This window comes from Microcebus murinus, chromosome 11 (genome assembly GCF_040939455.1).
Source record: "Microcebus murinus isolate Inina chromosome 11, M.murinus_Inina_mat1.0, whole genome shotgun sequence".
NCBI classification, from domain to species: domain Eukaryota; kingdom Metazoa; phylum Chordata; class Mammalia; order Primates; family Cheirogaleidae; genus Microcebus; species Microcebus murinus.
In genome coordinates this window covers 25,910,036-25,931,904 of record NC_134114.1, presented here as the reverse complement: position 1 = coordinate 25,931,904, position 21,869 = coordinate 25,910,036, and the positions used below count along the sequence as shown (strand labels likewise).

General features: G+C 39.7%; 1 protein-coding gene across 2 annotated transcripts; it reads left to right on the top strand.

Moving 5' to 3' along the window:
• Positions 1–1,500: 1,500 nt before the first annotated feature.
• On the top strand, positions 1,501–20,172 carry C1QTNF3 (C1q and TNF related 3). Of its 2 annotated transcripts, none has more exons than XM_012758139.3 (6): positions 1,501–1,647; positions 8,103–8,214; positions 10,302–10,456; positions 13,665–13,794; positions 16,474–16,573; positions 18,134–20,172. In XM_012758139.3, the coding sequence occupies exons 1-6, from the start codon at positions 1,564–1,566 to the stop codon at positions 18,291–18,293; spliced, it is 741 nt and encodes a 246-aa protein (XP_012613593.1). In that variant the 5' UTR covers positions 1,501–1,563; the 3' UTR covers positions 18,294–20,172. The 2 variants fall into 2 exon arrangements, with proteins under 2 accessions (XP_012613593.1, XP_012613592.1); XM_012758138.3 differs by having other exon boundaries at positions 1,501–1,866.
• The last annotated feature ends 1,697 nt before the right edge of the window (positions 20,173–21,869 follow it).

The following is a 21,869-nucleotide window of genomic DNA, read 5'->3' as shown; positions in this document are numbered from 1 at the left end:
AAGGCCCTTGCCCGGTGTCTGCCTTGCAACAGTGCACATCTCGGAACTGGAGGAATCCTCCAGGCGGGAAATCTTAGACACCCCAAGGGCAGACTCGTGGAGTGGGGATGGCCTAGCCTTTTCTGCCCCACTAGGTGGAAACTGACTGCTTGGACTAAGAATGACTCCCAGCTCCCCTACATTGCAGCCTGGAGAGATTTTATTTCACAGAATAACTCTCTCGCTCTGTCCCCACCACCAGACTTTTCTACATAATGATGTGGGCTCTGGAGACAGCTGTTCTGGCAGTTGCGATAGTGGCCAGGCTGGCTTTGGCCAGTTTTGGCCACTTCTGGAGGCGTCTCTTGGTTCTCAGGCCCTCCACAGCGCTGTGTCCCCTGCCCTTTCTCCAGCTGCTCTGTGTCTTCGTGCCACCCTCGTCCCCACCAGACACTTGCCACCCATCCTCCTCAAAGTCCCTGGGTCTCTCTAATCCTCTGAGAGGGCCAATAACTTTTTCTAGAGTGAGTGAATGAGTAATAGAAATATTAGAAAATCGTATGTAAATAGAAGCGATTTTTAATGACAAAACTAAATAAATTCTCTTAATTTATTATCGCAAAGAAGTTAGGAATGTCCATTTGGTTTTTGGCCAAATTAATAAAAGTATGGCAGCTAAATCAGAAGAAAGGATCATTCTCTCGATCCCAACTTGCTGTGTTGCAGACAGCATGTTTGGTTGGGCGCTCTCACTTGCTTTGATTTGCTCGAGAATATCTCAGAAGGAAGGATAGCCTGAGACACCCTTCTCTTAACACAGAGCAGGGCTTGGGACCTTCATCTGACAGCAAATGACTTGGTTAACTTTGATTTCACTTTGGCTTTCGAAAACTCAGAGGCAAAGGAAATAAAGCCTAGGACAGGGAAATGCTTTTGCTAAGGCCAGAGACTCTGCATCTGAATTCAGCTCAGTGTTTCATAGTCAACCAACTGCCTTCTGATGCTGGCATCCGGAAGGGGAAATGAGTTACTTTCAACGTGCCAAAGCAGGGAAATGCTAACCGAACAACCTGAGAGCGAGAGCTCTCTTGATTGCCCTGAATGGGTTCCCACTGCCATTCCAGACGGAACTGATGCAGTTAAGCCCGAATTTCCTGGCAAGCGCGAGGGTAGGTTTTTCCAAAAGACATTTTAGACCACGCATGCACAGCCTTTCCATGTCTAATCATGAAAGCAAACCACTGGACACATGCTCTCTGTTTCCAGCTGGTTGTGTATGTTTTCTTCACACTTTAACAAAAAACGTGCCAAGGTGTGACATTTACGAACCCCGCCAACTGGGAGCTGCGCACACAAATCCGTCCCGCCTGTGGTGTGGGAAAGTGATGAATGGGGGCTGTTCTGCCCCCGGGGGGAGGGCTGCTGTCACTCTGGCGAGGCTGCAGCCTTATTTATTACACACCAAAGTATAAAACCACCCAGCGGCTGCAGCTCTCGTCTCCAGCCCTGGCATTTGCCCGAGGAGACCGCGTTCCTGGAGCCCCGCTGTCTTGTCCAGGACGCTCTGTGGCTCTGTTGAGAACCATGCTCGGGAGGCAGCTCGTCTGTTGGCACATGCTGGCTTTGTTTTTCCTCCCATTTTGCCTGTGTCAAGATGAATACATGGAGGTGAGCGGAAGAGCTAATAACGTGGTGGCGAGAATAGTGCAGAGCCACCAGCAGACTGGCCGTAGCGGCTCCAGGAGGGAGAAAGTGAGAGAGCGGAGCCATCCTAAAACTGGGATTGTGGATAATAACACTTCTGCAGACCTAAAATCCCTGAGACCAGATGAGCTACCGCACCCCGAGGTAGATGACCTAGCCCAGATCACCACATTCTGGGGCCAGGTACTCGGAATTCTCTTCTAAGGGTTTCTGTGAAAGCTTAATGAGTTTTGTGGCTGCTGTTGTCGCTATTGTTTCTTTGGCTGAGGTGCTTAGGATCGGTGCTTTGGAGGAGTTTGCTAAGCTGCTTGTGGGTCTCCTGGATTGCTCTGGGATACCAGAGGGACTGCCGGTCTCTGTTAGAAAGTCAGCAGAGGTAGCAATGATGTGATGGGATAAAAAGTGGTCGGAGCATCCCCCATGAGAAAGGGGAATTGGGGCAGCCAGCTTCCCGCCTCGCTGGGGCTTGCTCTGTTGGGGGGAAAGGAGTGCTGACCTAAACAGATAGACAGACAGATAACCATTTGCTGTTCTTGAGAGAATTGGGCTTTCTTAATCCTTTCCAGCAGAGAGAAGCTGCCCTTTGAGTTTGTCAAAAGCAATCAAAGTTTCTTTTTTACTTTGATGTGTGAGTTCACTGTGACATTTCAGGCCAGTCTTGTTTATTTGATTTATAGCATTCTAGGATGTTAAGCCTCTGTGGTTAGCCTGTTTAAACAGATAAATCAAAAATAGACTGTGTATTTAAATGCAAACCTTATCGTATGATTTTTCCCCCCGCTATGCTTTGTTTCAATTATTATAGTTTGATTTGATGCCTGATAGTCACAGAGGACGTCTCAGGTTATAAGCTCAGCAGCTAAGCAAATATCTTTGACTCTTTTAAGGTAGCTTGGGAGTGAGTTGGTATGGTGAATTGCAAATTGGTGAAACTCAATTTAATTTAAAACAGTACAGGAAGAAACAGATTTGACTTACCTTCTAGGCATTTAGTATACTAAAAAACAAACACATGGAGGGGGGCAAGAAAAGTTACTTTGAATGATGTAATCTTTGAATAAATAGGTTTTACTACAAGAATTGATAACTTTTAAGCATTAAATAGATCCTAAAAAAATCACAAAGTTGAAATTTAAACCTCTCCTGCCATGGATTGAGACGTTTGGGTTGATTATTTGGTTATATGTAGAATCAGATGCAGATATGGACTAACCCGAGACTTCTAACTTGATCACACAGTGCAGTTGCAAACCATTCTGTGGGGCTGGGTCAAGAGAAAATTGCTTCTTTAAGGAACCATGGAAGAAATTATAAACTTGAAATATCCTATTTTTTGAAAGTCACTTTTAGAGATCATCCATGACCATCTTTTGGCTAAAGGATGATTAATGCTAAATTGCATTTTCCTTAGTGGTGAAGGTATTTTCACTTTTATCCAGGACTTGATCTGAACATCCCATTTCAATAGATGGTGTCCTTCCTGGCCATGGCAGTGTGAGCCCCCAGAGAGAACAGAAGGCAGTTGGTTATAGGTTGCCATTAGTCGTTATCTTCTGGCAACCAACACGTACCAGGCAACTGAAATCCAAATCACAATTCTCCTTCACCCTTCTAATCCTGGGCTCCTCAAGTATTTTCAAACAAACCCCAATGGGAGATATTGAGGAGATTTAGAGTCAATGATATTCTAGACGTTTCCAATACAATTCTTCTACCAATGGATGTTGAGACAGATTCAATTTAAGATTGTTCTTCGTAAATTCTTCCCTTTTTTGCTTACTTCTCCCAACGCTCTTCTTTTATCTTATTTCTCCTTTTTCTTCATTCATTTCTTCTCCAAGCATTCCCTGGGCTTCTACTATGTGCCACCCTGTAGGATGGGGTCCATGATCTAAAGATTAACATGGCCGGGCGCGGTGGCTCACACCTGTGATACTAGAACTCTGGGAGGCCAAGGCGGGCGGATTGCTCAAGGTCAGGAGTTCAAAACCAGCCTGAGCAAGAGTGAGACCCTGTCTCTATTAAAAATAGAAAGAAATTAATTGGCCAACTAATATATATAGAAAAAATTAGCCAGGCATGGTGGCACATGCCTATAATCCCAGCTACTCGGGAGGCTGAGGCAGCAGGATTGCTTGAGTCCAGGAGTTTGAGGTTGCTGTGAGCTAGGCTGACGCCACGGCACTCACTCTAGCTTGGGCAACAAAGCGAGACTTTGTCTCAAAAATAAATAAATAAATAAATAAATAAATAAATAAATAAATAAATAAAGATAAACATGCCTGCACTCCTATCTCCAAGCCATCATGCGGGGCTCTAGTGGGGATAAATGTTTGCTAATTAAATTAAGTTTAATTAAGTAGCATGTGATGAACAAGGTCAATACACAAAAGACAGTTAAGAAAAAGTGTCAGAGTAGTGGTAGTCCCTGAGTTGGATCCTAAAAGATGAGACAAAAAGAATGGCTATTCACAGCAGGAATTTAAAAGTAAAAGTAAATGTGTCACAGCAGAGACTTGAGAGAGCCCGTGAGGAGTTGGCTGTGTGTGTGGCAGGGGACACATCACACAGTTTTAGTGCCAGGCTGAGAAGGATTCTGCCAGCTGGTTAAGGAGCTTAGACTTTGCTTTGCTAGCAACAGCTTTGTTTGTTTGTTCGTAGCAGAGCAGCGAGGCAATCAGATGTGTGTTCTAGAAAGATAGCTCTGGCTACAGGGTTCATGGTGGAGCAGAGTGGGAAGAGACCTGGGGTGGGCAGACCTAGACTCCCTTTTCCTGGCATTTCTTTCTGTGTAGGGTCTTTGTCATTCACTTTTATCAATCTCCCCTACTTTTCCTGGACACTCATTCTTCTCTCCTCCCACTTTTCTCCTTTTTTGTCCATCTTCTTTGGGTTAAGGAAGGAACCATGGACTCTCTTCCCCAGGTGTCACTTACCAGTAGCAGGCCTCAATTCTAGGTCACTAGCCCTGGGCCTCCCTCTATTAATATAAAATAGATGGAGCTTGTCTTAGACATACCTCTATCTTTCCATGCTGCAAATGTGCATGCCTTTGGTATACAAATTTAATCTGATTTTTGGGAAAGGGGCTGATAAACCTAAGAAGATCATAGGTAGTAAATGCATATATATAATCTCTCCCTTACCTAAGAAAAATATCTGAATCAGCACATCTTGTCCAACTTGTTCTGAAAGTCCAGCAAAAGACTCACAAGCATTGTCGCATTTGACTGAACTTTGAAAGACAAGATCAGAGGGGGAAACGTGTGATGAAAGGGCATAGGAGGAGGGCTCTCAGGAGGTGTCCCAATAGTAGTAATCAGAAGTCTCCCACTGTCTTGGTGGCAGCTCTACACTCTTGAAGTGCCCTCAAGTACCCTAAGCATGCACCTCCAGTCCTGGCTAGCTCTAGTACCAAGCAACCCCATTTGCTGGACCTAGCTTCTTGTACGTAGATCCTAGACACTAGACTTTGAAAACAAGATCTTTCTAAATTATTATTTGAGACTTTGGGAAAGACTTTAGTATTTTGTTTGTATCATAGAGCTGGAAAGAAAATGCATGGCCATTGTAAGAGGGAAGAGGGGAAGCTTCTCCCTTCATACTCTGAAGTTTCCCTGAAAATGAACTGAGAAAAGGCAGATCAATAGGAGAAAAAGGCATGCAGATTTATTTAACATGCATAGCACAGGGGAGTCACAGGACGATGATTATCCATGAACCCAATGGAGTGCAGATGCTTATATACCCTTTTATATAGGAGAGGAGGGAGAAGGGAATGTAGAAGTTCTTCTGAGCCCTGGGGAAGGTGAGTCACTGGCACAAAGGCTGTCTTATTATGCATATAAAGCCTCCCCAGTCAGTTCTGTGAACTGCCCTCAGGAAAACAGATGAAAAGTCTGTCTGGGCTTGGTGACAACTTCCGATCTCCCAGAGATTGATCTTTCCTGGTTATTTGATGAGATTCCTAAGGAGGGGGTCTTAAGACAATTGCATCTCTTTTGGAAAGCGTTCTCAGTAAGATTAAGGAAATTCCAGAGGGTTTCTCTTGGTGCTTCCAGACCAAGGATCCGAGAGACAGAGAGGCAGGAGAAGATCAGAGAGAGACCTTGGATCTGAGGCTTCTTTCTCTCTTTCCTTCTTTTTTTAAATAAAAGATTGGCCATAAGCCAGTTATCCCTGGGGTAACTTTTCTGACACCTCCTGCTTAAAACCCTAAAGTTCACAAGGATTGTGGGGCGCTGCTTTCACGGTTTGGATTCACACTGTAAATCAAAATCCAGCCAGCTTTCGCTCTTCTGCTCTGTGGGATGTTTTTGTTCTCCCTTCACCTTAGGTCTGAGGCTTATTTCTGGGGCCTTTCCATTTTCAAAGCACTCAGCAAGCCAAAGCGTCATATTTGGAGGAGTCATCTTCTGGGCCTCAACACCATCTCACCCCGTTCTCTAATTTAGTGGACAAGAAGAACACCGTCTGGGGAGCAGTGACTTCTCTGAGGTCACGCAGAACCGAGATGAGAATGCTGGTTCCAGTCTGGTGGTTTTTCCAACATTCTTAAGCATCTCAGTATTTCCATTCTGTTTTACACAAATGATTTCACTTCAGGACTTTCCCTCTGTCCCCTCCCTTCTTCATCTCAAAAATTCATCATTGGCAGAGCCCTGGATTTCCGGGGTTTCAAAAACTGTATTTCACATTAGCAAAACCATAACAGGAAATATGGATACTTGCTTCTCAGATTGCATTTTTGGATTAGGATGTGGGGCGGTGCCGTGGTGTCTTTGGCTTTCCAAGTAGCCTGAATTCCCTCATCTCAGAGTGATTGCTGTAGTTGATTTTCTTTCCTCTATCAATTTCACAAAACGTTTTCACAGACTCTTACCTATCCAGTGTTGGGCCTGGGAAACTGAAGAGAAGACTAGGAATTAGCTCTAGATTATAGCTCCTGATCGCTCAAGACTTGAATTCTGAGCTGCTGAAGGAGAATGCCTAGACTACAGATGCTTTTTTGGTGTTTTCCTGAAATAGTTTGATGGAAAACTTTAGGAAAGGGGATGAGACAGTGAGGACAAAGTCCAAGCCCATTTTTTATTGTAAAAAAAGTAAAAGTAAGGTCTAACTGTGCAACAATGTGAAGCCTTGACCCAGTTTTGTGCTTGAATTTCTAGTGATGGAGAAAACTTGAATTTTAAATTTTTTCTTCCTCCCTTTCCCTTGTGCTTTCTCTCCTACCCTCCCTACATTCCTTCCCTGATGGAAACCTTAGCAACGACATGCTACTTTTAAAAGACCATTGACTTATGATTGATGTCTAGGAAAGTTTTCGCAAGTATTTTATATGACCAATTGAGATGACAGTTCAAATTTCATGAGCAACTCAAACTCTTCTGCCAATCAACTTCCACTAGATCTCTGGCTCCTTCACAGGAAGCACAAATTCTAGAAATTTATCTTCATATAAATATGCATTTAGCTCAGTGTCATATTTGAGCATATTTCATACCCATTAAGTACTCATTAAATATTGGTCAAACAGTGGGATTACCATCTCACATTTTGAAGTGGAATGTGTGAAATAGAACTCTTGTTAAATACTTATAAGGAAGTAAAAGTTGTTTCGAGATGTAATCAATAAAAATATATTGCAATTATAGTTAATAACAATGTATCGCATTCCTGAAAATTGCTAAGAGAGTAGATTTTAAGTGTTCTCACTGCAAAAAAAAAAGTTGTGGGGTAATGTCTATGTTAATTAGCTTGATTTAGCCATTTTACAATGTGTTCCTATTTCAAAACAACATGTCGTACATGATAAATATATGCAGTTTGAGTTGTCAATTTGAATAAATAAATAACTCTGGTAGACTAAAGAATATTTTATTTCCCCAATTTCCTAAGGCAATGTAAGTGTGTTGTGGCTGTTTGAAAAACTAGCGTTTACAATTCAGAGTTTCCAAGAACTCTTAATCCAGCTGTTAACCCAGTATCAAGCATGCAGTGAGTGCTTAGTAGCTATGTTTGAAGTAGACAATTCTTGTCATCTGAGGGTCATCTACTCAATCTAGCTCTACCTGGGGCCATTTGCAGTTGGGAAAGGGAAGAAAGGCTTCCAAGTCCACTTCTGAAGAAGCTGCTTCCTCTGCTGTCAAAGCGGCAGCAGGAAAGCACTTTCCAGAAATACCACCCCCGCTTCCACCCCATGCTACTGACTTTCTTGTCGCCTCTTCCTGCGATCACTGACTCGCCTGAGCTACTCCCTGACCCTGTGCCATGGATAAGTCTTCCCATCCCACCATTTCCAATGTTGTTGTGGGTTGATTGGAGTTAAACTTACCCAAGGACCAAGGCTAGAGGAAATATAAAAACCCTCTTGTTCACAAGTACCTTTCCCTGAAGCTTCTCTCTCTATCTTTTTAAAGTCTCCACAGACCGGCGCACTGCCCCCAGACTGCAGCAAGTGTTGTCATGGAGACTACGGCTTCCGAGGCTACCAAGGCCCCCCTGGACCACCAGGCCCTCCCGGCATTCCAGGTAAGGATGAGCGAGACGTGCTGCCAGTCTAACTGCAGACTGGGCCAAACCAGGAGGCAAGGGCGGACCTAGATGATCCGGGCCCCCTGTGTGTGATGCAGAGGGTATGCATGGAAAACCCAACAGAAAGAGAGTTGGGTGGGAAGCTGGGTTTATTAAGCCAGGGCAGGTAGAACAGTATATACCCACAATATTTGTTCTCTGCACCACTCACAGAGTCCATCAGGCTCTAGGCCCCCTGGGGTACCAGGTTCACAGGCTGGGATGCTTTTCGCCAGGACCGAGCCTGAAACTACTAGATCTTCATTGGAACATTGTCTTAGTTCCAGCATTCTGGTACAATGGGCTTTATACAGTACACAGTACCTGTTAATAGCTTTCAGAGGATTCATGAAGCCTGGCAGGGACGAGGGAAGAGCTTACTGGACTGAGCTACAGTCACCTTCACGGCGCCATTTACTGGGCTGTGCATCTTTCTGTGTGACTCTAGGTCGAGTTAAGCTTTTCTTCCGCCAGTTTCTGGGGCTCCACGTACTCAGTTGTCTCTCAGTTGACTCCCATGCCTCTCCTGGGCTTACGGAAACATTTCTCCACTCCAGTACCTCATGGTGGTGCAGGGAATGATCTGGAACTACACAGGGCCCCTCTAGACCCACATTTTGGCCATCTCTAATGCACCGGTGTCCCCAGCTCAGAGGAATCCTGGGAGCTTGCTACTACTCTGGGTCAGCTGAGGAAAGGGCAGCCCAGGTCCTCTCTACCCTAGAACCCCGAAACCTATCCAGGTTGGGGTTTTTTTTGTTTTTTTGTCCTCTTCTTACTCAGGTCAAGGGTTAGGCCAAAGTCCACCTGCTCTTCTCTAACTCCCATTGGTGTTAATATTTATCAAATGTGGTTTAATTTTTTTGTAACTTTGAGTAGCTTCTCACACAAAACCAAATTTATAAGTAGGAAATCCTCTGTGAGAGTTTAAACTATGATTGCTGGTCATGTCATTGTCCCCCACGGAGGGCAACAGCCAGCAGGTGCAGTGATGTAGAGTAGGGGGTATTTAGACTCTTCTAACATCTTCTCAGGTCTCACCTCTTCTGAGGCTTCAGGACAGGCTGGCCTTGGTTAAATGTTTCCCATCAGGAATGGCTCTGTCACTGAATACATTAACTTGTCCAACAGTCAAAGTTCACCCATTTGGAAGGATCATAAGCCTGGTATGATGCCTGATCAAAGGTAACATGCAAAACAAACAGCAAAAGGGCCTGAAATTCAGCAAATATAAAAATAAGGAAAAGGTATAGAAATTATCTCTTGTTGGCAAACTGAAGAGTTGACATTATTATTGAACTCTTGCTTTCGAAATTATTGTTATGACTTTTTAAATCAGTGAGTTTACTTTTTCCTCAGTTATAAAAGTGGTATGTATCCTTTATACAAAACTTCAAAGAAATAGAAAATATATATAGAATTCCATGAAACTAACATTTCTTCTGTTTAGAAAGAAATCACTATAAATATTTTATGTAATTTAATCTAGTCTTTGGATGTAATAAGTCTAGTCTTATTCTAGCCCTGTGATGTAATATAATATATACCTACATAATTTTTCTAAATAAAAATAGCATTATGTTCGCTCTATTTATTCATAACTTTTTAATCTAAAAGTATCATGAATATCACTATATATCATTAAATGGTTTTGCCCAGCATTATATTTTAATAACTATAAGGCATCATTTACTAGAATATGCCATTTAAAAATATTTAGCCCTTCGAGTATTGGTGGATATGTAGGCTTCTAATCTTTGCTGTTTTAAATTATAATTTGATAATAAGTCTTCTACACAATATTTCCTCCAAGCTTTGCTTTATAGGCTAAACAGATTTTGGAGCCTTAGGGTATCTAAGGCTATTTTCAGAGCCTAATGCCTTGTTTAAAAGAGGTCCCCTAGGCTGCCTTTGGGATTGTTTCAAATGGTCCCTTTTACAATTCAGTTTGGACAGTTTGTCTAAAAATAAATGGTGAGCATGAGGGATTGGGTTTTCTCACGTAATTGTCTCTCTGATTGTTGATTGCTGTCTGATTGCTTAAGGAAATCACGGAAACAATGGCAATAATGGAGCCACTGGCCATGAAGGGGCCAAAGGTGAGAAAGGTGACAAAGGTGACCTGGGGCCTCGAGGGGAGCGGGGGCATCACGGCCCCAAAGGAGAGAAGGGCTACCCGGGCGTTCCACCAGAACTGCAGGTAAACCGCCTCTCGACTTCTAAACCTTCCGGACCACAAGTGGCAGGAGTCAGGTCTGAGTGCTTCCTGCAGCCATCATCCATCTCCAGTAAATCTGAGCGTGCATTTGCTCACACACACCACATTCAGGCAGGGTGTGTGCATGAGGCCCGTGCTGTCCAAACAGGCGGTTTGAGATCATTCTCAGGGAGGAGAGAAATGTAAGAAGAGTGAAATCCAACCTCCTCATAGGACCAAAACCCAAGGCATCCCTGAATATGAACTCATCTCCTATTCTCCAATGAGCAGATATGTTAGATAAAAAGGATTTGGGCCAACTTGAATACATAAATGTTTAGATATATAAACGGAATGGCTAAATGTCTACTTATAATGTTTTATTAATTTTATTACATTTACATATTTAAATCACCTATATGGATATTAATGCACATTGTTTTCTCTCAACTCAGATTTTGTGATGCAATTTTTATTGAAACTTTTCTTGCCAGTATCTTCTTTATCAACTGGATACATTTTATTTTTGAGTTATCCACTCAGAGTGTTCTGGACAAGATCATATTCACTTCAGGATAGCTTTAAAAATCCATTTATGAGGTTATAACTGTATATTTTTTCCCAAACTCAAGTACCTATTTATTCACTGTTCATTTTTCTGTTAAATGACCTTTAAAATTCTTGTTGCCAATAACATCTTAAACTTGTAAATGTGAGGTTAGGTCACCAAGAAAATTACTAAGTTTGTGTTAATATATTTTCTTTTGGCTAATATTTTAAAATTGATTCTTTCAGGGGAATTCTATCAATATTGAAGACTAGCATTTTTAAAATTTAGTCTGTTTTTAGCTAATATGTTCCCCAAATAGTAACTTGCAGCTAAAATAATTGAGAGAAAATCCTATAACATGAGAGACTTCAAAAAGACTAGAATATGAAGTGACTCTTGTTTGAAAGATCAAGTGGGGGGAACTTTGCCTTTTATTTGGGCATATGTGGTAGTTGTTTGACCTTGGATAAGTTTCATCACTTTTCTGGACCTTGGTTTTTCAAATTTAAAATAACTTGACTAGGTAATGTGTTACTCTAATGTTTTTTTTTTTTTTTTTTTTTTTTTAGTAACTTTTTAATCAATGCTATTTAATAATTTCAGCAACCTGGGATATATATGCCAGTATAAATTTACAAAGAAATGGGAGAGAAAAGCACTCAGCAAGGTTAAAGTATCTACTAAGATGGACAATAAACATCTCCTGGCTGGAAACTCTAACCCAGAATCTATGAATGGTGAAACCAGAGCTAAAGGGCCGTGCAGAAGCCAGTTTGGTAGAGAACACTCTGGGCAATTATTAAATTTGCTCCATCAACTCTTTTACCCTAAAACCACAATACAATCATTTGGGTCTTAGGCAGGGTGTGAAGGAGGGGACTTCACATTCTTGGAAAACAAACTCAGAAAGTTAAAGAATTTATTAATCTAATTCACACTCAGTCTCAGTGACTCATTTGGACAAAGGACTGGCATTGACTTTCAAAGTTCATTCTCCAATGGAGGTTTCAAGCAAAAGCATTTCTCGACAGGTGGAATTATCCTAAGGCTCTTTGATTATTGTCAGTTTTTAATATTTGGAACTCCAACACTGTCTTTGGACATTTGTAGTACAGATGTAGTAACAATACTTGTAGAAGTAGCAGTAGGAAGAGGAGGAAGAAAAGTAATAGTAGTGCCCCATTTTCCACTTAGGGGATATAAAAATTTGCCGCTCGAATACTAAATGACTTGCTAAGTGACACAGAATTCATAGAGCTGGGACTCAATCTCATATCTTTGAACCCAGGAGATAGTTTTATTCCCAAACTCATGGAGCCTCTTGGTTGCTACCATGAGCAGGTTTCTTCAATTAATTTTCTTCACTGATTTTTCACTGATTGGATAGAGCCTTTCAATGTCTCATAAAAGGTTACACATGAGGTATTTGTGATCAATCCCAGGAATGGGTGCTGGCATTAAATGGCTTTTTCTGGTTCCCCTAAGTCTAAATCTACTGTTCTAACATGACATTTTTTGATGTAAAATCATCCCTAGAAATCTTTGCTGTTCTAATATTCAAGTAAATAATTCATTTTATTAAACCATTTTTTCTAAATTTTAAATAACTGAAACATTTCTTTGTGCCTTGTAAAAGATTATTCACATGATAATTTTTCATTGTTAAAAAAATTAGAAAGCTGCTGTGCAAAAAATAAAAAAATGTGTCCAGTGATGATTACTATTAACATAGAATTACATAACTTTTAGATTTATGCATGCTTATACACACATAGTACTTTTAAATATAATGGGAACATAATGATACATATTACTTTATTTCACAAATGACAATATGTCTTGAACATCTCTTCATGTAAATAAATACAATTCTATATCTTTAAAGTTAACATATATTTTTTCTGAGTATAGAATTAATAAATGTTCATTTGAAAATTATAGGTATAATTAAAAAAGGAAAAATTTGCCATGAACCTTCTACTGAGACCTGCTGTAAATAATTTTGTGGATATTGTTGCAGTTATTTTTCTCAGTTTGCTCAGACAATACCACTACCCACACAGACACTCTTAACAAAGTCCATTTTCAGGCCATAATGACCTTGTGTGGCCTGCTTTTTAAGTAAATAATTATTAAAGATATTTTTCCATTATTTACATATACATGTTTAGATCAACATTAAGAATAATTCAAGTGTATTAAAAGAATTTATTCCATAAGAATTTATAGACTTTTTTTGGGGAAAAAATTATGCAGGGGTAACTAAAACTAAAATGATGTTTGCTTGCTGGGTTTCTCAGATCCTTTAATATGATGATGTGCATTTAATAGCTATCAGCGGAGAATTTATCTAAATTTTTCCTGTATTATTTATTTCCTGTATAAATTTTTCCTATAAATAGAATTTCAAAATTTGCAAAAGCATTTCAAAGACTAATGATCTTGGAAACATATGTTCAGAACTGTTGCTATACATTATCATTCTACTGGCTACGTGGCATAAAAATGTTAGAAATTACCATAATTTATTTACCTTACTCCATAGATTGACATTATTTCCAATCTTGCTGTTATGAATAATGTTGCAATAAACTAACCTGTATAAAACTTTATTTCTTTAAGATAAATCACCAATTAATTGGCCACCAATTCTTTCTGTAGATTGCATTCATGGCTTCTCTAGCAACTCACTTCAGCAATCAGAACAGTGGAATTATTTTCAGCAGTGTTGAAACCAACATTGGAAATTTCTTTGACGTCATGACTGGTAGATTCGGGGCCCCAGTATCAGGTGAGGTGTAAAAATAAATGAATGAATGAATTAATCAATCTAGTAATCAAGAAAAGGAAGGAAGGAAGGGAAGAAGGAAGAGAGGAAGGAAGGAAAGAAGGAAGGAAGGGAGGAAGGGAGGGAGGGAGAGAGGAAGGGAGGAAGGAAGGAAGGAAGGAAGGAAGGAAGGAAGGAAGGAAGGAAGGAAGGAAGGAAGGAAGGAAGGAAGGAAGGAAGGAAGGAGGAAAGGAGGGAAGCATGAAGGGGGACAAATAAATAAAGGAAGACATTAGGATAGTTAAACGTTCTTTTTGTTGCAGATTAAAACAAGCGGCTCATATAGGTTTACTGTTGGATTTCAAAGTAAACAAATTAGAATCTGAAAAGACAAAAATGCCTTTAAAAATTATGGCCATGGTTATTAAGATTCTTAGCTCCGATTTGAACTGAACCAAATAATCCCTAAGAGGGCATAGTTTCTCAGCTTTTGAAAGTCCTTAGAACATAATTCTCATAGTATAAATATCATAACTGTGTCCTCCCTTGCCACCACTTCAAGGAGTGCCTGACCCTATTTTTTTAAATCGGTCATGTTAGATTTGTCACAAGTACTTTTAATGTGTGCCTGTGCCTGGATTTATTTTCCCCCAGCTTAAGTCAGAAATGAATGAAGTGGTTGAAGCAATCTTTCATCACATTTCAATCAGCTTTGAACATTCTCATATGCTTTGCTCTGAAGGTTTATGTTATAATATTCCTGGAACTATTTTGTTAGACACCATCAGTGCCACAGATTATCTTAGTGCCTAGCTATACCTTGTCAATGGTTTCATGGCTTCACAATCAAAGCCTAAGGATTTAGTTTAGTATTTTAGAACTCTATTGTATTTTAGAACTCTATTGGACTGGACATCATTCCAACAATAACAACCATCATTTGACTCCCATAGTTTTCTGTTTCAACCTCATCCAATAGATTGCAAAAAGATCATTTTATTTAATCAATTAATTTATTTATTTTACTTTGGGAGTGATGAAACAGAGAAGGCTGATTTTTGCAATTACAGCAATACAAAGACCTGGAAACCATAGTGCAGGCATGTTGCCTCTGGTTTCGGTACCTTCCCTTGCAGAGGAAAGCCATGTGTGGATATACTATACGTTCACTTCTGTATTTCCAATTCTAGATGTTTCATTTATTCACCATCTGGTTTCTTAATCTGCTCTTCTAAAATGTTTCTGCAATCTATTTTTTATAGTACTCATCTTTTTTAGGAAAACCAATATATTTTCCTGTCATTTTGATTCCAGCTTTATCTTCTTGAGGCACTGAAAATTGTCGTGTGTGTATGTGTGTGTGTGTGTCTAATATGAAATTTTGTAAAATGTGAAAAACTAAACACATATCAACTACTTTCTTTGAGTTCTTTAATTTTGATCTGCCTTTACTTTTAATCTATGGGCCAATATCTAGGTATATGAATGAGCAAGATGAATTTTTATACCGTTTCCTTTGATCTCAGCACATTGAATATGCATTTCTGGTGCTAGACAAAGTTTAATCATACTTCCTCATTTGGTTCGACTTGACTCAGAACTAGATGGATCAATGTGGCACCTTATAGCTTCTATCTTACTTGATTGCACTTTTGGAAAGAAATAAAACTGTCCAGTGCTTTTTTCTTTTTTTGATGTTTCTGGGTTTTTCTCTTGAAAGGCCATTAGGTTTAAAATGTAACATGGAAATCAATAACAGCTTTCTGACTTATGTGCATTCACCTTTCCAAAATGCACACCCAAATCCTAGATCATTTAGAGTTGGAAAGACTTTTCTGGTGGGGATGGGTGCAAAAAAAAAAAAAAAAAGATTTTTCTTTTAGCATGTTTGTCTACTATCAGATTCTTCGTAATCATTCAGTTTCTTCTGAAAGTTTCTTCTGCACTGGCATTTAGAGTATATCAGGTCATATTAATTGCCTTCAATTAGGAACCCTAGACTGTTATAAGAAAACTCAAATCTCTTAAAATATGTTTATCTTTATCAAATGAGGAGGACACAGACTTTTCGTGACAAGGTCCTATTGCTGAATCCAAGTCGGACCTTTCTGTTTAGTGTACATAATTTCACCGACTTACAATGAATAACATGAGAAATTACTGGAGTTATTTCCTCAGAACTAGCAAACATTTATTCTGTGCTTCAGTATTTCCTTATCTTTGGCTGGTTCCTTTGGCAAGTATAGTCACCTGTTGCAATGTTATACTTTGTTCACTTTGCCAGGCCATGAAGCATCACGTGCTCATCCACAACGCTCTGTACCTTGCCGGTCTGAGCCCTGGGGTAGATCCTGATGATAGTTAACTTAAACCTAGAGAAATAGCATGTACTTTGCTCTAACCACTTTGTCAGGGGAGAAGGCACTTACAGCTAAAATAATGTAGAGTCCTTCCCTTAAAGACTTTTAATTCTTATTAGAGATACACAATGTACACGTTGAGAAAGCCTCAAAAAATTTTAAAGCACTTTGAAAGCGAACAGAAAAGGGACACTCATGCAATGTCAAGGCCAAGAAGAAACTACACACTGTGTAGAATATCAACAAAAGAAGTATGATGTCATTTGGCCTATCTCATGCGATCTTCAGGTTCTCAAGGTAAAATATGTTAATATAAACATGGATAAATACTTGCCTTTTTCAGGTGTGTATTTCTTTACCTTCAGCATGATGAAGCACGAGGATGTTGAGGAAGTGTATGTGTACCTTATGCACAATGGCAATACAGTCTTCAGCATGTACAGGTGGGTGCTCTTCTATGACAGGTCTCATCGATGTCCCCATTGTTTGCTCAAAGAATGCCAACTAACAGGGAAGTGTATAGGAAACAACAGAGCCTGGTATAGCCCCTGTCCTCAATGAGAGCCCTCATATACCAGTATATGGCCACATGCCAATCATTACTATTTGGGAAGAAATAAATCTGATGAACTTGAGTATCATCAGGGTGATGAGAGGCCTTGAGTTGATTACTAGCAGCATTCCCCATGGCCAATCATTTGGATTCTTTTCTCAAGTCATCATTTTTTCCCTCTCACTATCATTTCTTCTTCTTTCCTACTGTCCTGCGCCCTTTGCCCAAGTCTTAGGCTTAGCTCTGTTGATGGCCTCTGTTCTGGGCTGGCAGGTTGAGAGAGCTGGGAGTAGGTCCCTTGCTTAAGGCTGTGCTGCTGCTCTGATCCTATCAACCTCACCCTGGGGAAACTTAGGGAACGCATATTTTAAAAAGAAATATTGCACTTTACTCTAATGTTAGTTCAGGATGTGGCAGAGAGGCAGAGAGCCAACACCTTTCCCACAATTAAATGGGCTATGACTTATTATTGAAAAACACTGTGGCTGTTACCTTTTCCCTATTATTTTTGATGACTTGTGACAATTGCTATGTTTTCTTCTGGAGCATGGCCTGAGTGGAAAGGTGTATTTGAAACGCCAAAAGAGAAAAGGCAAGATTTCTAATCCATCAGAATGTGCCACAGTTGTACCTATTTGATTGACTAAGAAGTCTTTATCATCTTTACCTCTGTTCTTCCAGGTATAAAAACACTTGGCTTTTCCAACCTTTTTATGTCCCAACTGTCTACACTCCCTCTGCTTCAAGCATGTCAGTTCTAGTCTACGCTCATATTTTGCAGAAACATCTTTTCAAAAGCAGCAGAGAGTAGTTTGGCTTTTCCAATCATTCCTTTACTAAGTGTGCAGGCAATAATAGGCCCATCTTCCAAATTATTGCGTTTTCCCAAATGTTTTGCCACAGCATAGCATGGGTCTTCGGCTTTCCAACCCACAGTATTTGTTTCCTCGCTGCTCCTGCCTGCCCATTAGCCAATGCAACATAGTTTCATTTGGGTTATGTCAGCACCTTCCTTTAGTACCAGATTCTAGATTAGTTGAGGGAAGCTGAGCTGCTGTAACAAATACCTAATGTAATGACTCAAACATGCTAGAACTTTCTTCTCCTCTAACAGCCCAGAGCAGATGTTTCGGGTTGGGACAGGGGAGAGAGTGTTCTTTTCTATACAGTCTTCAAGAACCTAGACGTCCACACATGGCTTCCAAGGTGATTTTAGTCATTGTCATTATCATTCCAGACAGTCATAATGAAGAAGGAGCAAGGAGGGGTGTTTGCGAGCGTGTTATTGGCCAGCCCTAGAAATGGCACATGTCATTTCTGCTCACATGCTGTTTAGAGAACTTAATCTCAGGACTATACTTAAGCACGTGAGAGGAGGAGGACAGATTTTGGTGACAAGCTGGCTGTCCACCGCAAAGACTGAGTAGTTGTTGCCTCTTTTCCTTTCCAGCTATGAAACAAAGGGGAAATCAGACACATCCAGCAACCATGCTGTGCTGAAGCTGGCCAAAGGGGATGAGGTCTGGCTGAGAATGGGCAACGGCGCGCTCCATGGGGATCACCAACGCTTCTCCACCTTTGCCGGCTTCCTGCTCTTTGAAACTAAGTAAATACATGAGTACGATAGCTCCAGTTTGGGGAAGCCTTGCGGCTGAGCTCATAAAGTTATGATCTGAGAAACATTAAATGTGAGGGTTTTACATGCCGTACTAAAAAAAAAAGGTATTATTTACATTGATAATCATGCTACAGGTATATCAATAATGTTGGATGACTCAGGGGCTCGGAAGAATAAACCACAAAACAGTGTTCCCAGATGACCTTGACTAATATACTTAGCATTTTTATCACTCTTCCCTAGACACCTGAAGGAGAATTCTCCTCTGACACAAGTTGGAAATAATTGTTCCCATCAGAGAAGTCATTTGCAAAGAGTTTTGGCTGCTTCGTTTTTAATTTAATACCAGCTTTCAGGAATCCCTGAAGTTTTGAGTTCATCATTCTTTGTAACAATTCAGAGAATGGGGTGCAGTGATCATGTTGGGACTAGAGCAAGAACAGGTGAACTTGCCAGGACCTACATACCCAAAACATCCGTAAAGCCTAAACTGGAAAACAACACTTCAATCCAGTGTGTCAATATTCATGAATAAAATATAGATTTTTTTGAGTAATTCCAGATAGTTTTTAGATAGTGAAAGTATTTACAATGCCCACAAATAATTGGCTCTTTTTTTTTTTTTTTAAAAAAAAAAGATGCTTCTGTAATTAAATCTTGACTTTTAATGGTATGCATTTTTAGAAATATGATTTTCTTATGATCTGGAATTGGGTCTATCAGATCTGGCTTGTCAGATTGACTCTTTGCTATTGTGTTTCTTGACTTACAGTAAATCTTTGTTGACTCTGTCCCGTGGAACCAGCTGAGATGAGCCAAGTTCCATACAGGACAGATGTCACATTCTTTTCTCTTAAATTTCAAAATTACCCCAGTATGTTTATACTTTACACACACTATTTCATGTTGAAGGGACTGTAAACTAAACTGTATACATTCAAACTACCGAATGCAAAATGTAAGACTATTTCATTGAAGAAACATGCAAGACAATGTCTTAATGTTTCATTCAATAAAGAATATGGTTTCATTGATTACTGTATTTAACCAGTATTCCCAGAGCAGCTTGTTTGTAACAGGCATTATAAGAGGTGCCACTTGGCTTTGGCTTGTGCCTCCCTATCCCAAAATCGAAGGATTAAATTTGCTACCAGAAGGATATTCCTAAGAATGTACCATAAGTTCTGAAGACAGTGCCCCAAGCTAATACCCCATATTGGTCTATTTTAGGCAAGAAAGCATCACTGGAATATGAGTTTACCCTGATGCTGAATCATATTTAAAATGTACTAGATAACTTCAGTTACACAATTTAAAATATAATTTTAAAAAGCACTAGAGAGATGCCCATCTAAAAAATGTTATATAATGAATTTCCTTTGAAGTAATGAGCCCTTAATTTATTTTCTATTACAATCTGAATTTCCACATAGACTTTTAAACTACGGGTTTACTTGTTTTGATTACCCCTAAAGCTAGAGCCAGAGAGAATTAATTAGGGCTGCCCTATTGGCTAACTCAGTGCCCTCCATACCTTTGACCCACGATTATTTTTGAACTCGTCCTGAATCCACATATAATGATGTTTTAAAGTGAATGGATATGACATTAGTGTTTGACCAGTAATGATTTTATATATGCCCCCAGCCTCCCCTAGGCTGTGGGATCATGGGGTTAAGGTTTACTATTGCCAAATGTTGTAAATATTTTGTAGAAGTATGTTGCCGATAGATATTTGAATGTTGCATGTTGACCAAAGGATTTTATATCTGAAGAGCATGCGTTACTAATATGTGCCTTAGAAGATTTTGAACTGGGTCTAGATAAAACTATGGCAAGAAAAATGTAATAAACAACATTATGGAAATAAACACACCTTTGCATTGTTTTTTAATGTTTTTAATAGAGTTTAATAGTCATGCATTTGCAAGTCACTATGGTTAACACAAAGTTAAAATATTTTCATGCAGGTGTTGTGAACAGCTATGCAAATCTGTGACATGGGTATAGAGCAAGGTCATCTGTCTCCAAAAAACTTCACTTTTCAGTAATTGTTCAAATTTCAACCTTTTAAAACATTGATGTTCAGAGGATCCGCTAATATAATCTGAATATTTCTGAGGGGAAGGGGATTTCATTACACACTTGAAGTCTTTGTATGTCTTCACTTTAGAAATGCCCAAGGTTTGGTTATGGGCAACTGGAAAGCATCTTAGGCTCGCAAATAAGTCCCAGACATGAGGGAAAGTGATTCACAAGGATGATGGGAGATGGACAAGATGATTTTCATTGTTTTCACAATTTGACCTATGACCAGAATTATAACTGGAAGGCTAATTTTACAAGTGTGAAATCAGGTGAGGTGCTGAAAGTGAGGGGCTAAAAAGGAGATAGTAGGTAAGTGTCTAGGAAATTTCAATGTCTCATCTAATAAACCAACTTTTAAATTCCAAACCTTAAATAAAAGCAACCCTGCAAGCGAAGCACATGGGTTGCTGCAGAAATGCAATAACAGTATAGAACTGCTTCGCATGATGATCAGTGTGGGTGATTTTCCAGTGTAGAAATGTGGATATTTCCAGTCAAACCTCTATACTTGACTTTTGAACAATGAATAGATTATATAGAAGGAATTTTATTGAGCATATCATGAATAAAAGCTGAAGTAAGAAACAATAATTCAGAGCATGGGATATGCAAATGTAAACTCCAAAGCATGTGGCTAGAATTTTGTTTTGTTTTGTTTTGAGACAGAGTCTCACTCTGTTGCCAGTGCCAGAGTGCCGTGGCATCAGCCTAGTTCACAGCAACCTCAAATTCCTGGGCTCAAGTGATCCTCCTGCCTCAGCCTCCCTAGTAACTGGGACTACAGGCATGTGCCACCATGCCTGGCTAATTTTTTTCTATATATTTTTAGTTGTTTGGCTAATTTCTTTCTATTTATAGTCGAGATGGGGTCTCGCTCTTGCTCAGGCTGGTTTCAACCTCTGACCTTGAGCCATCCTCCCACCTTGGCCTCCCAGAGCGCTAGGATTACAGGTGTGGTGTGGCTAGAATTGATAAACATCTACTGTATGCAAGATACTGTGCTACTTCAGGTGCTACTATGGCATTTAGCAATTCTTACCTTCCCTGAGTTTTCAGCCTCATAGGGGACAGTAGGTTAAAGGTACATGGATGTAGAAGAGGTATATGGATGATACAGTGTAAAATAGATTGTTTTACCAGCTGTAGAAGGCAAAGAGCTAGGGAGTCACAGGGAAGAGAAATAATATCCAGCTGAGAGTATAAAAAAAGCTTATGGAAAAAGGTAATATTTGATGGCCAGACACAATTTCTTGCTTTGTTATGCTTGGAGTGTTATATTTTTAAAAATATCTTGTTCTTTTCTCATTATATAAAAATACCCACTATGGAAAACTTACACAATACATAAAAGTATTTAGGATAAAAATTTTACTAAATTAATCATCCCACCAAATGTTAAATATTAACCTTTTGAAGTATTTATTTCAGTCTTTCTCTGCATATGTTTAAGACTTTTATTCTTAAGCATAGTAATGAAACA

Bases quoted from the DNA above. Each gene is read 5' to 3' on its own strand.
- C1QTNF3 (XM_012758138.3), top strand. From the start codon at position 1,564: ATGCTCGGGAGGCAGCTCGTCTGTTGGCACATGCTGGCTTTGTTTTTC. The intron at 13,795-16,473 runs GTGAGGTGTAAA...TGCCTTTTTCAG, and splicing joins ATTCGGGGCCCCAGTATCAG to GTGTGTATTTCTTTACCTTC. The intron at 16,574-18,133 runs GTGGGTGCTCTT...TTTCCTTTCCAG, and splicing joins ACAGTCTTCAGCATGTACAG to CTATGAAACAAAGGGGAAAT.